The following is a 15,568-nucleotide window of genomic DNA, read 5'->3' on the forward strand; positions in this document are numbered from 1 at the left end:
GACCTAGACTCTTTCAAAGTGACACATCATTTTATAGGCCGCTATACGTCATGCGTCTCACTAGCCAATCAGAGCACACTCTTTCAACGTATTGTCACGTGTCACGTGAGGCTTGACCAATGTTAGCTTGGCCGAGGGGGGGGGGGGGGGGGGGGGGGCGGAAAGTGAAAACATAGTCTCCTGGCGGAGACAAAAATCCCCATGGGGTACCCTGATGTCATCAATATGGCCTGGACTGGACTGGACTCCATATTTGGGCATGCCTCACACGTAACTCCCAATATATGGGCATAAAACAGACACAGACAGGCAGATACAGAAATCTCCTATTTTGGGGCATAAAAGGGTCACAAGCAGACGGGTGCCAGGTTGGAGTAAGAGACATGAGCCCTAGTCAACATCAATAGAGTAAGTGGGAGTAATTAGAGTGCTATCAAAAGCAAGTAGACGTCAATGAGTGTTACTTTGGCAGCTAGCTTATTGTACTGTTCTCATAGAAAGCTTTTTTTATCAGGGTTACTGTCCACCTTTCTATCTCTATGCACTGCTGCTGCTGTGTCTGCTATCCTGAAGGACGCTCCTTTCAATGTTTCTGTCCACACTGCAGCTGGAGGCTAGCGCACATGATAACACCTTTTTCTATTTTTTTGTATTGCCATCGTTGATGCTGCATCTTACAGTACTGCTCCTACTTTGTATCTCTACCATAACTTCTGTGCTGCAACTGCCGAATGAATTTAATAAAGGTCGATCTATCTACTTATCTACTCCAAATCCTCACCGCTCAGAGAGATAGAAGAGGAAGCCATTTCATTCACTGGGTGACTGACACAGGCACAAGAGATGCACATGATAACTGCCCTGGCATCACTGACCACACACACGTGCCACACACAGATTATCTCTACCAGTTCACTCACAAGTTACTCCCGTGGAGGAATCCCACGTGAATCCCACGTGATCAGTCTGGCAATGCCAGGCTAGAGTTCTGTGCCCTTCCCATGCAGAGGTATCAGCACCCTCGATGGGGTTATATCGTAGAGACCGGGGTCAGCAGCACTGTCCTTCTGTTCTCACAGCATACCAGCAGAGTACAGTATAAGGTCAAATCTAAAATTGGCTTTTGTACAGAACTAGAAGTTCGGGCCGCTGCGCGGCCCGAACGTCTAGCGTGACGCGTCGTTCACTTTGCAGTGCCACCTTACAGGCACCTCACAGTGTGAGAGAGAGTTTTGTGCTCTCCTAAATCCACGGCAGGCTTTGAAAGTACCCACTTCAGAAAGAGGTGACGTGCATCACCTCTCCAATGACCAAAACCCACTTTGTGATTACTCAGACCTGGTATGGCAGACCTGTGGGGAGTGTGCAGTGGTGTACAATGTGAAAAGATAGTTGAAATCGCAGGAGATGAAGTTAGCAGTTTATCTGTGTAAAGGGTCGTCGGCGTGGGTTGTGTTGAGGATGGAAGCCGTCGAACTGGTGCATCCTACCTATTTATAGGTAGGATGTGATGTCATGCTGTCGTGAGATTACGTCACACTGGCGTGTCTCATCGTGATGTCACGACCGTGATGTCATATGACGTCACACTGGCTACATACAACGTTACAACGTACATACTGACAACCGACATGGCGCAGGATTCAAATTGTATATATATAGATGTGCTCAACTTTCACTTTCCTCTGCTCAACTACAAACATTTTTCAAATGACCATCCTTTTTCTATGCCGGACTATGGTGATGTTACAGTATATATAAGTACTGTCAGTCAGCATTCAAGGCAGGGCACACTTCACTAACTTGATGTTCTCCATCACTCTGCTATCCAGTTTTCTACAAAATGCCCCTTTTAAAACACACCACTGCACTCTATGAGCCCTATCCTGCACGACACCTTATAGCCAATCCACAAGCTCACACCGTGTCAATGTAGATCGTTTATTTTCAAAAAAAATTCAAAGTTATAAAAAATGCCTAATACAATTAGGCATAAGGCGCAGCGCAAGATAGGGCCCTAAATTCTCTGTCAACCGGCCATCCTTACACCCCTGTCGTAAGAATCATCGGTTCATGCTTATCCAACCCCCCCCCCCACACACACACACGTAAAACTACATCTGCTGTCTGCAACACCCATTCTGGTGTAATTGTGTACAGTATTTTCCCAAACAAATACTGTATTAGGTCTGACATCATTCCAGTATGCTGCAGCAAAAGACTGGAACAATTTGCAATAAACACTAAAAACTCAAATATTTTATCCCCAAGGACTATTATGGACATTCTGATACATGCAGCGGTTGCAGCCCCGATATCCCGATTCCCTACCTACAAACATATTCACCAACGCTGGTATGTCAGACAGTGTCTGTCTTCTGCTCTCTCTCTTCCTTTTCCTTTTAAACATATCATCTCTGTCAGGTGGAAACCTCATTACGTCCAACACTGTTACTTTTCAGGATTCAATTTCAAAAGCAGCACAATAGCAGATCGACAAGCTCGAAACGCGGTGCAAACTTACGGATCTACTACTTTTGATGCTATTGTGTGACACTGTAGTATGATCACAGAGGGCATTCATTTACGAAAAGTAAAAATATGGAGATAAGAGGGTTTCTGCCCAACAACAACGATATTTAATTCCTTTACTTGGAGTTCAGCACCAAACTCAGCACCAGGCCCCACTCCTTGAGGTGTTTTTTTTGTCCTCTGCATTTACCCATCCTATCATCACTAGGAGCAGTGAGAAGCCATTGTGCGGCGCTCAGGGAGCAATGAGGGGTTAAGAGTCTTGCTCAGGGACAAACATCGACACATTGCTGGTCTGACCTGGAATCGAACCTGCGACAACCAGGGCAAGGAACACGTTAACAGGCTGGCATGAAACAGGTAACACAGGAATTCAGAACTGACGAAATGTAACACTGGCACCACAACGCTCTGTGACAAACACTGAATGAACAGACTATAGAAACCTCCCAAAACAGTTACTTTTCAGGAAATGTAAAAAAAAAATAAAAAAAAGGAAAACAAAAGAACCTATGTTCCAATTGGTTCCAATGTCATTAATTTTTGGTCACAAGCTTGACTTGTTAATAAAATACTTTTCATAGTTTTTTTCACTTGTTGACTTTTCATCAACAAGAGGATATGCTCTGAAGCACAGCAGCCATATTGGGAAAAAATAATCATATCGAGGTGGATATGTGTGTTTTTTTCCAGACGTCGGAAGGAGAATGTATATTGGCCTTTACTACCTTCACAGGTGTTACCAATGATACCGATTAAAGGTTGTGTTCCATTCTGGTCAAACGAGATGGATTGAGAGCATCCATTTATATTCTATTTTTGAATAGCCTTTTGCCAGGCCAAGTATTTGTTCTTAATTACTTGCCTTGTTGAATAAAGGTTAAACATTTAATGACTTTTGGCCCTTATACCTACCTACCCACCCACCCAAACAAAATTGTGTGGAGGGGAGAAAAAAAAGTGCTATTACTGGCACTGGCCAGTAGATGGCATGCTTGATCCATTACGCTTTTCAAAGTTAAGGCACAGAATGAAACAGCCTATTCAAGAAATGAAGTTATTGTGTTCATTGTCGGGTGGACAACATTATCCACATACTTTTGCTTGGCACAATTTATAGCATGCTATTGAGAAGGTGATTAATTATGAGTTATGAACCTTGAATCCTGCCGTCCATGATGTGTTTAGTTTGAGGACAAAAGCTCTCCCCGCGTCTTCAGTCAAGAATACGCACTTGAGCAGCATTCGCCAAATAACTAAATAACTATATACCTTTACTCATGTAGAGTCAGTACTCAGTACAATTCTGAGGTTGTTACTTTTACTTTACTGGAGTTTTCCATTTTTGATACTTTATACCAGTAGTTCTCAAACTTTTTTGTGCCAAGGACCCCCAAATTGATATGTATTTGGCCGCAGACCCCCATCTGAAAAGGTTTTGTGCCAGGGACCCCCAGAAGAGAAGATTCATGTTTATTTATCCCCACTTTGGGAACCAATGCTTTATACTTCCACTCCACTACATCTCAGAGGTAAATATTGTGATTTCTTACTCCACTAAAATTATTTGACAGCTTTAGTTACTACTTACTTTTAACATGTTTTTGTCCTGAAGTAAAAATGGCTTAAGTGGTTACTGATCATTAACAATGTATTGTCCGGTACATGAATGAGTACTTTTAACCGTTGCCACTGTAAGTATATTTTCATGCTAATACTTTTGCACTTTGACTTAAGTAAGACTTTGGCTGCAGGACTTTCACCGTCAAGAAAAAAATATTGAGTACTTTCCACCATTGGGCACAATTCTCCATTCATGTCAAATAGAATAGAGCTTTTTCCATTGGTCTTTCAGATAGGCAGTAGTTCACATAATAAGCATTTTATCTGCAGAGCTCACAGTGCAGTGAATGGAATCAGCCCTGAAGGCCTGGCATCAAATCAGTCAAGTCATGAAGCAGTTTATAAAACCCTGTTACTCAGTATAGACTCAGTATGGGTTTGAATGTGGCAATTGGAAAACCATTATATATACACACACCCCCGCACACACGCACTCACTCACTCACACACACACTCACACTCACACTCACACACACACACACACACACACACACACACACACACACACACTCCACGTCTATGACGGGTGGAAACCGCATTATGTCCAAAGCTGTTACTTTTCAGGAATCTTATCATTTCATTGGTTAAATATTTATAAAACTCACACAGACACACTTAACTGCTTTCAAAAATAGAAGATCTACAAGCTTAAAACAATGTATGAAATAGGGCATTCATTTATAATAAAAAGAGGACATGAGAAGATGAAATATGGAGATACATGGTTTCTGCCTGACAGTGACGATATCATATCATATCATATCAAGTGATCCTATGTCACTGAAGTATCCCTCCAATGTGTGATTATCTCTGTAGCCAGTAGATGGATGAGGTCATGAGAGATGATGTAATTCCCTAGTGTGTGTGTGTGTGTGTGTGTGTGTGTGTGTGTGTGTGTGTGTGTGTGTGTGTGTGTGTGTGTGTGTGTGTGTGTGTGTGTGTGTGTGTGTGTGTGTGTGCGTGTGCGTGTGTGTGTGGATGTGTGGAGGTGCGTGGGCATGTGTGCAATGTGCATACAGCATATATGTACTGTAATGTTATGTTCTCTATGTCGGGTGGAAACCTTGTAAACTTTAACTTTTCAGGATTCAAATAGCAAAGTAGCAGATCGACAAGCTCAAAATGTGTCGCTTCATTTCGAGCTTGTAGATCTGCCATTTCTTATGCTTTTATGTGACGCTGTAGTGATCACGTTAATTTACGAAAAAACACAAAAGTTAAAATATGGAGAGGTTTCTGCCCGACAACAACAATATGCTATGTTAATTATATGCTATGTTATATATATATATACATTATATATATATATATATATATATATATATATATATATATATACGGTTTGCTTGACCACAAATGGTACAATTCTTTTTCATGTTTCATGTTGTTTAGAGTTTTAATTTAGACAGATGCTTGGTTTGACGTTTACCTAGTACGATTTAAAGGACTAAATAGTTTTTCTTTGCACTCTACGTAACACGACCATTAAAAGTCGTTTGTTGACTAGGGTTCATGACTTTTACTTGTAAGTCACTCTAGGTGAGAGCATCTGCTAGACAATGCCTTACATACATTGTAACATAGGTGCTAACTAAGCACTGTTGTTTGCTTGATTAAAAAGTGGAAAAGCAGATGGCTCAAATGTAAATACACAAACACAAGTGTAGGTGTTATTGTACCAAACCTTTTTAATGAGAGAAAAAAAAAAAGACTACAGTAATACCTCACAGCAGCAGTGTTGTTTTCCTGCTGCTCAATGCAAAGCCCTCCCCTACGGTTCCCAGTGTATGTATAGCACATATTAGCAACAGCGAGGCATACAAAAGACCTGTTGTTTACTTCGCAGAGGAGCTGTATGGTTAATAGTGATGCTCGATATCGTCTCTGTCGGGTGGAAACCTCATTATGTCCAGAACTGTTACTTTTCAGGATTCAAATTCAAAAACAGCAAAAGCAGCAGATCTACAAGCTCAAAACGCGTCGCTTCGCACCGCATTTGGAGCTTGCGGATCTGCTGCTTTTGAGTGACGCTGTAGTATGATCGAGTAGGGTGTTAATTTATGGGAAAAAAACACAAAAAGTCAGAATATGGAGATAAGAGGTTTCTGCCCGACAGCAACGATACTGCATGCATCTACTGTGACCAATTTCAGAGACAGTATCCATCACTGCAGGTAACCTGGCTCAAGTTTTCCTTAACAAGGGCCAAAGCCGTGCTGCTGGGTGGGACCTGCTGGGGAAGAGAATAAACACTGACTGCACACAGGATGGGACTACCACCGCTGTGAGGCTGAGCTGCAGGCTATCATATCGCTGTTGTCGGGCAGAAACCTCTTATCTCCATATTTCTAACTTTTTGTATTTTTTCGTAAATTAACGCCCTGCTTGATCGTACTACAGCGTGACACAAGAGCATCAAAAGAAGCAGATCTGCAAACTCGAAGCGTGGCGCGAAGCGACGCGTTTTGATTTTCCTGAAAAGTAACCGTTTTGGATATACAAGGTTTCCACCTCGACTCGACGACGTGACACTGAGACACAAACAAACATGAGGAGCCTTACAGGAGGGTTTAGTGGAAAACATAGGAAATACTGACAACTTCTAATTTGGAAGGAGTCAATTCAATTCTTGGCTATAGACCGCCAACAGCGGACCCAGCCACATGCCAATCAATGTCTCTGACTGACTGACTGACTGACTGAGTCAGTCAGTCATTTTTTCCTAGCAGTGTGACTTCATTACACCAGAAAAATGGCGAAACTAAAATACATGCATGTCTTTTGGTTTTGCCATTTTTCTGGTGTAATGAAGACATATTATGTCTGGGTTAGAGCTGATCATGATCGCCATATTGATTTTAGTGCGTTACCACTGGTTTGTTGGTCTATACTGGAACTGTTCGCTGTTTACTGTTCACTGCTTGCTAACGGTAAAATCTCATATCGGTCATACGGTTCAAAGACACATTCATGCAAATTGTCTGGTCTAGTTGTTCTAAGCTTATTTTTGGTTAACTTATAGGTAGGGTAAGTGATATTTTTGTGTTATATATTCTGTCAGAGTGTTTGTTCAGTAACAGGGGTCTCTACGTCCCTCCAGCTCTTGATTAAACAGAAAATACATTTTCAGGTCAGGATACTAATTTTATCCAATCAGGAGAGATAACTCACACAGGATACAGATTAAACAAGTGCATTTGGAAGTGATGACAAAAAGAAATGAGCAGACAAAATTGGAACTGGAACACTATAAACTTGAAGTTGATATATGGGTACTTTCTCCTGATTGGCTGAAGATTGGCCACCCACCTGGAAATGTAATTTCTGTTCATGTGTTTACAAACACTCTATAGCAATGATTACTATCAGAATATAGTGCTTTAACCTTTTTGTTTTAACCGAAAAATATCACTTACCCTACCTTTATATGATGTTTACTACAACAGAACCAAACAAGAATCAAAACTGAAATGGGGCTTGAATATTATTTACTTAAATATATAATATAAATAATGTGTACTTGTTTATTGGTCTTGTAGTTCTATTTAAAGTAATAAAGACCCACAATTTTGTGTTTGCATATACAGCCCCAATGGTCTTTAGCCTGTAATCTAATCTAAAACCATTTTACACACACAGACAGGCCTTTCCCTGGAGAATGAGAGCAGAGAGAGAGGATTGCACACTTGTAAATCTCCAGTAGTCCACACACACTTGACCCCAGCGTCTCTGACATGTGCTGGATGGTTGGCAGTGTGTTCATTAGTGTGTGTGTGTGTGTGTGTGTGTGTGTGTGTGTGTGTGTGTGTGTGTGTGTGTGTGTGTGTGTGTGTGTGTGTGTGTGTGTGTGTGTGTGTGTGTGTGTGTGTGTGTGTGTGTGCATTCAAGACAATCACCTTGCATAGTGTTCTGTCACTATGAACGTGATATAGTGCAAGGCCAATTGGCATGCATTTTTAGCTGTGGCAGACCCGGGATGGAGTTATGAAAATGTTCTACTGTACCATTCATCCTAGGATATCATAACATCATAGAAAAGGTAAGAAAACCGTAGTGCAAAATTCCCCTTTAAGTAAAAGTACTCAAAATTGCACTTAAAGGGGAAATCCACCCATTTTCAATATTTAACTATGTCATTAATATAGCATAAAGGAGTTGTGTGGAAATAAGAAAAAAGTTCCCCCCTTTTCTTTTTGCCTTGAACTGGAGGATTGATTGTGAGTTTAACATTGCAAATTACAACGTGATGACTCATCATGTTGTAATTTACAATGTTAAACCCACAATCAATCCTCCAGTTCAAGGCAACACAGAAAGGGGGGAACTTTTTTCTTATTTCCACACAACTCCTTTATGCTATATTAATGACATAGTTAAATATTGAAAATGGGTGGATTTCCCCTTTAAGTATATACTTAGTATAGTTTGACCACTGCGCTTTCTCTCTCTCTCTCTCTCTCTCCCCTCCATCTCTCTCTCTCCCTCAATTTATCTATCTATCTATCTATCTATCTCCCCCCTCTCCCAATATGTTCTGCTGTGCCTGACTGGATGCCAGGCCCATGGAGAAGCCCAGCCATGCTCCCAGGAGGCACTGAGAGATCCAACACTAATCCATTTCCTCACATAAAACTTCTGCCACTATACTCTTCTCTTCTTCTTCTCTCTCTACCATAATGGTTCTCAAACATTTTCATGTCAAGGACCCCCAAAAATGTGCCATATACGCACTGCGATGCGTATATGGCGAAGTAGGGCAATAAAAACATTTTAAAAAAACATAAAATATGGACATAAGAGGTTTCAGCCTGACAGACAGCATGTGCAGTAGCAGGTATGTACTACTAGACTGGTGGTCATGAACTCTTCATTTAGCTGGTGGCAAGTACAGTACAGTCAAAATGCACATTATAGCTGTCTTATCTCCATATTTTAACTCTGTGCTTTTTTTCGTAATTAACGCCCTACTCGATCATACTACAGCGTCACACAATTGCATCCAAAATAGCAGCTCTGCAAGCTTGTAAAGCTGCCATTTTCTAATTTGAATCCTGAACAGTAACAGTTTTGGACATATGAGGTTTCCAGTCCACCCGACAGGGACGACATGCACGGCGGGGTCACGGTCACCCTTGGTGGAGACACGGGGGGAGAAGGGGTTCTTTTCGATTGGTTTGTGTTCTATTTTTTCGCTTAATGAGATGAGATGTTTGCCCTGCCTTGCCTGTAAATACATTCCACCTCTGCTTTTGACCGCGTCTTTTACAGTACGACATGGTGGTATCGCTACTTTTACTCAAATCCACCACCACTGCCCCTAATAAGATGAAGGCTCATTTCCATGCCAAAGGTGCTCGTGTGAGTGACTTCTTTTGGTGCTACTGTCCTGTTTCCATAGTGACAATAAATAGAGCCTACATATTCATTTCTCTATAAATAGAAGGCAGAGGGGCTCTAACCTTTTATACTTCCTGGCCTGGCCTGGCCGCCAGCCACCTGAGTATTGTCTTGTTATGTAAGCCATTAGCGGTAGAGTCCAGCGCTCCAGTTGAGTCATACGCCGTGAAAAACACATCAGATCATGTTTGCTGTTAAGTGCTGCAACTGTTCAACACTTAGCTCCATGGTCCAGATAATGAATAATTCATGGCTCCCGAGTCAAAAACGAAAAAAAAAAAGTTGTGCAGTCGTATGCGTGGTAAATCCCAGGCTGAGGGCAATACCATATTCATAGCAGAGAGGTTTAAGGACCTTTAAGATCTTTTCAATACCTCTAAAATGAAGTAAAGTAATCAACAAACTACACTATAAAAATGGTCAAACATTGGCCATAATGGCCACATTTTTTAATAATCTGAGAGGCGTTGTGACTTGTGAGCTAGTAGTTCGGCTATTTCTACTAGTCAAGGTTGGGGGGGGTCCCCAGTTCAAATATGATTATTTTGGGGGGTCACGGCCTGAACAGTTTGGGGTTATAATACAGTGACTAGATGTCCCAGTTTCAAGCTGGGTGTCCTGAGTCCCGACACATATCTCTAAAACATATAACACTAAAATCCCGGTTTTCAATATTCATCACCAAATTGTCCCGGTTGTCACCACAATTAAAATAATAACACCTATATGGGGCGGGGGGGGGGGGGGGATTTTACATAAATGTTTATCATGTTCTGTTCTGTTCAAAGGTGCTAAACGCTCAAATAATCTCCACCATTCTGATGAAAAGTCAAATAAATTGTCAAGCGAAGTGAAAATAGCTACACCTACAAGCTCATAACGCGTTGTGAGCTTGTAGATCGGCTATTCTTATGTGATTAAAAGCAGCACTATGCAACTTTCCTCTTCTGCCCCGGATTTGAACCTGGTTTCCTGCGCAAGCCCTGACATTCTTAGCATTGAGCTAATAGAGCCTGCCTGCTTGCTCAGGGGATAAATTGAATCTTGACCATCAGTCAAAATATGTGTCAGATCCTGTGTCTAGGTGAGACATGACCTTTGACACGATCTAAATGTCTCAGTAGAAGGGCAGGGAGACTAAATACAACCACCCCAATTGTACAAGTTATATTGTATTATGTATGTATGGTCTCCCTATAGGTTATAAATATGGACAGAATGAAGACATAAGGGAGAAGAAGTAACTTACTTGGCTTTAGCATCTGCGTCTTCATGGCCCTTACTGGACACGTCTTCCAAGCCTCCAATCAGGTGCTTGAATGAGCTGTAAACACAGGAAGCACATGTTATTATTACAGCTACAATTTACATTTTGTTATGTCATGAAATGAATGTATTGTGGAACCAAGCCAGTGTCATCACACAGGCTTGGACTTTTGTACAGTATAGAGCAATCAACCACTTGAATGTACTTTGTCGTACGACAAATGGCGGAAAATAGCCAATATACAAGCTCACGACGCATCACATTCACAATGTAATGCGAATAGTCTGTGTGTGTGTGTGTGTGTGTGTGTGTGTGTAAACCAAGTGCCAAAATTATTACAGAAAAATCTACAATGAATAAATTCATCCAAGTTCCAATGTTCAAGACAACTCAAATAACAACGTTAACATGGGTGTATATGGAACCTGCTACAGCTGACTTTATTTACGGCTGTAATTAGTCCTATAAATAGCTGTGCTAAAATAAATAGACAGGCTATTAAAATCAAAGGCAGGCGCGCCGACAGCCAGGACCTTGAGGCTCGCGAGGCACACCCGACCTGAGCCAACCAGCCCATGGCACCGCGTGCCAACCAGCGTGCCATCTGCAGGGGTGGACAAAGTACTCAACCCCACTAGTACTTGAGTCAAAAAGCATTAGATATTCCTGGTCAAATATTAACTAATAACTACAAGTGTCGACTCAGTCAAATTTGCACTTGACTTTAGTACCGGACTACTTGCTTTTAAAGGTTTCATGACATTCAGTTTTACAACACATTAAAAGTCTTTGTCATAGTCCTTCAAACGTGTATAAAAGGTTTTAACTGAAAATTCCACTCTAGTGAGCCATTGCAGGTGTTTTTCTCTCACATTTCTAAAGCCTTTTCAACTGCAATGAAAAAAGAAATCTTTTTCACTTTGATTCTCCATCTCTCTCTCTGTCGTACAACAAAGTATTAGTCAGGGCTGCCAACATTCCTGGATCCTGCAGGAGTCTCCTGGATTGCAACCATGTCTCCTGACAATCTCCTGGTTTGCCAGGAGACATGGTTGCTCCTGGATTTGGGAGAATCCAGGAGAAACTCCCAAAATACACCTGAACACAGGAAATTACATCTACTATGTTAAAAAGTTTCTGGGGGAGGATCCCCAGACCCTCCGCTTGGGCGGTCTGGGGGTTTTATTCATTATCCTCCATGAATAATCATGAATAAATAATCGTGATCTCAATATTGATCAGAAAAAATTGAATTGTGTATTTTTCCGGGTCTCAAAGGCTGCAATACAGTGAAGTGATTATAACTGTTCTAGCTCAGTGGCTGTGTTGTAGAGCATTGGTTCTCAAAGTGGGGTTCCGGGGACCCACGGGGGGGGGGGGGGGGGGTTCCAGGGGGTCCCCAGCAAAAGGAGTGAATGTAGCATCACAATCCTTTTAACCACTTTATCCGTTTATATGTTGGCTATTCAAAAGTAGCAGATCTACAAGCTCACAGCGGGTCACTTAATGCCGAAAGCTTGTACATCTGCTATTCTCCGATATTTTACATAAAACATTTTCAGATGTGGGGGGTCCGCAGCCAAATATATATAAATTTGGGGGTCATTGGCACGAAAAAGTCAGAAAACCACTGCTGTAGGGAGAGAGAGAGGGAGAGAGACCCAGTGGGTCAAAGACAGAGAGTGTGAGAGTCAAAATCAAAGTCAGACGGTTGATGCTATAAGTCACCGTGACGGGCAGCAAAAGGCTAAAGAAAGGATTAGTTGTGTGAGAGAGGGATCCCTCCCGACTCAAAGACACTACAGGCTCCCATCAACCAGAGAGAGAGTGCAGCTTCTATCACTTCATCTAGGCTGCCAGCCTGATGATCCTTGCCTCGCGTCTTCACTTAACATCCACAATCTCACCCCGGAGCACTTTTGATTCCTTAAGCCATTCGGACCGGGAACGCATCTGTGTAGTTATTTTTTTCTATAACTATTTTCTATTTTCTATTTTCTATTTTCTATTTCTTATTTCTTTGGGCTATTCAAAAATAGCAGATCTACAAGCTCATAGCGCGGCACCGAGTGCCGCGCTATGAGCTTGTAGATCTGCTATTTTTAGAAAAATCGTGAAAATGTGTGCAAATCTTTGAATATATATACATTTAAAGCAAACATGTGTAAACTATTTTGTTCCATGGACCTCCAGAAGCAAAGATTTGAGTTACAAAAATATATTCAAAGATTTGCACAAATGCTGAAGATTAACTTTTTTTTTTTTGCAGATCTACCAGATCGTAGTGCGGCGCTCGGTGCAGCGCTATGGGCTTGTAAATCTGCTATTTTTTAATAGCCGAAAGAAATCTAAAATGACACACAGACGCGTTCCCGGATTGAATGGGTTAATGAGGGGGAATGAGTTGGATTTCGGTGTTCGTCTGCAATGCACTTAAACTCCACCGACCGCAACGTTGCAACAATTTAGACCCGGCGGCACCGTTTGTCGTTCGTCCCTTAGCGAGGGAACGTCTCGTTAGTATCCCTCCCCTCCACTCAAACAAATGAAGATGGAGCTACATTATTTATGGGTCTCGTTCAGCCACGTCCAGGAAGTGACTTGACATTCTTGACAGGAGTGAATAAGAAGAAACACAGTTGAATATCGTTGCTGTCTCGGCAGAAACCTCCTATCTCCATATTTTAACTTTTGGTGTTTTTTTTTCGTCAATTAACGGCATACTTGATCATACTACAGCGTCACGCGAAAGCATCAAAAGTAGCAGATCCGCAAGAGACATGTTTTGAGCTTGTGGATCTGCTACTTTTGCCATTTTTTTTATTTGAATCCTGAAAAGTAACAGTTTTGGACATATGGGGTTTCCACCCGACAGAGACGATATGCATAACTGCTTGTTGCAGGCTTGTGATGAAGTAGCAATTACACAGATTTCGTGTAACATTTGGACACAATGTTCTGAACTAACTTCATGCAGGATATAGCTATAATGATTTTATTATTCAAGACGGCTTGCCGTTTATTTTAATGCTTTGTTGTTGTATGATTGATTACTGTTATTTGCTTTTATTTAACACAAATTCAGTGTTTCAGTATTATTTCTATGTCTCACTTCAGAGTGGAATTGAGATGTTCTGTTAAAGCAGGCTGCGCTGAATATTTGATCACTGCTGGCAGTGATTTCATATCATGTCCAAAACTGATACTTACTTTTCAGGATTCAAATTCAAAAATAGCAAAAGTAGCAGATCTACAAGCTCAAAACGTGGCGCAGTTTCGAATTTGCAGATCTGCTACCTTTGATGCTTTTGTGTGACGCTGTAGTATGAGTACAAAGTAGGGTGTTAGCAACGATATCAGTCTACTGAATGAATACCCCGCCCTTCTGGAGATCTGATGTGTAACGTTTGATGTTCAGAGGCGCTCTTCTGCATCCCAAGCCCGTCGTCTACACCAAGAATGATAATTATGGCGATAATGATGAGAACATCCAAACTGATGAACGATATAACGGTTTGTAAACGGTATTTAAAATCGTTTTCCCCATGTTCTCAGATTGAGAAAATTTGCAAAAATAGTTAATCTACAAGCTAACAACACATCGCATTGTGCTCACATTGTGCTAACAATGAATCGCGTTATATGCATTTTTTGTTACTATAGATTGTCAGACTATAGATTTCTTCAAATCCAGTCCCATGTTGCGCTGATCAGAGCAATGGTCACAGAATTATGGCCATTTGAAATGTTAGACACTGCTATAACACTGCTGTAGTGCCCCATATGTGTTCAAATACATTCTTTTTTGGTGTGACTGTTGTTATGCCAAATCACTGGACAGCATGTGTGCCATGTTTGGTGAGGATTGGAGCAACCTGTGGCCCCCCAGGGGGACACGGATGTGTCCCCGGGTGTGGCTATTGTCATGTCCCCTGAACAGTGTTTGTGCCAAGTTTGGTGCGGATCGGAGCAACGGTGCGCCTCGCAAGTCCGGATGTTACGTTTCGACGTCCACCGTCGGTCTGCCAGCCCACCCTCTATAGGCAATTTTAATATAGGAGGATGAAGATGTAAATCAATCAAAGTCATGCTTTCTCTGTAAAACCTTTCACATACCTTTAGATTTGAGCTATAACCATTATGTTATACTTTGACTATTCAAAATAGTCAAAATGTTCAAAAGCGAACATTTGTCAAATATTTTGTTTCAGGAACCCCCCCAGAAGCAATCGCTTTTTCAAAAATAGCAGATCTACAAGCTCATAGCGTGGCACCGAGTGTCGTGCTATGAGCTTGTAGATCTGCTATTTTTGAAAAATCTTGAAAATGCAAAACTTTTAACATATATTTTTTAAAGAGAATGTTTGTAACTAAAATCTTTGCTTCTGGGGGGGGGTTCCTGGAACAAAATATTTTACAAATGTTTGCTTTTGAACACAAATATATATTCAAAGATTAGTTGAGTGAACCCAAACAAGCTCTCCCCCTAAAAAAAAATTGGCTTCAGAATGACACACACACGCCAACGGCAAGGACCTGGTTCTATGAATGAGTCACTGTGGCCCATCATCACTTAGCTCTCAAGGTGGCTGCCATGCTCCCACTGGAGGGGAGGGGAGGGGGGAGGGGGGAAGACCCCGGCTAATGTGTCACCATCCGGTCTGTTCTTTACCACACAGATCACTGGTGCAGATGGAGCCATGATGACATAATCTAATAACGATGACAAGCCGTGTGTAATGTTACACG

At 41.6% G+C, this 15,568-nt stretch overlaps 1 protein-coding gene across 3 annotated transcripts in view; it reads right to left on the bottom strand.

Moving 5' to 3' along the window:
- The window catches only part of LOC311059383 (cGMP-dependent protein kinase 1), a gene marked incomplete at its 5' end in the record, with an annotated part of 166,979 nt that overhangs the window by 19,441 nt on the left and 131,970 nt on the right, over positions 1-15,568 (bottom strand). For all 3 annotated transcript variants that reach the window (XM_084077264.1, XM_084077263.1, XM_084077265.1), the window contains one exon: positions 10,802-10,876. In XM_084077264.1, coding sequence (XP_083933390.1) covers positions 10,802-10,876 — 75 coding nt within the window. The remainder of the gene's footprint in view (positions 1-10,801; positions 10,877-15,568) is intronic.

This window comes from Gymnoscopelus microlampas (genome assembly GCF_963454915.1).
Source record: "Gymnoscopelus microlampas genome assembly, chromosome: 13".
NCBI lineage: Eukaryota > Metazoa > Chordata > Actinopteri > Myctophiformes > Myctophidae > Gymnoscopelus > Gymnoscopelus microlampas.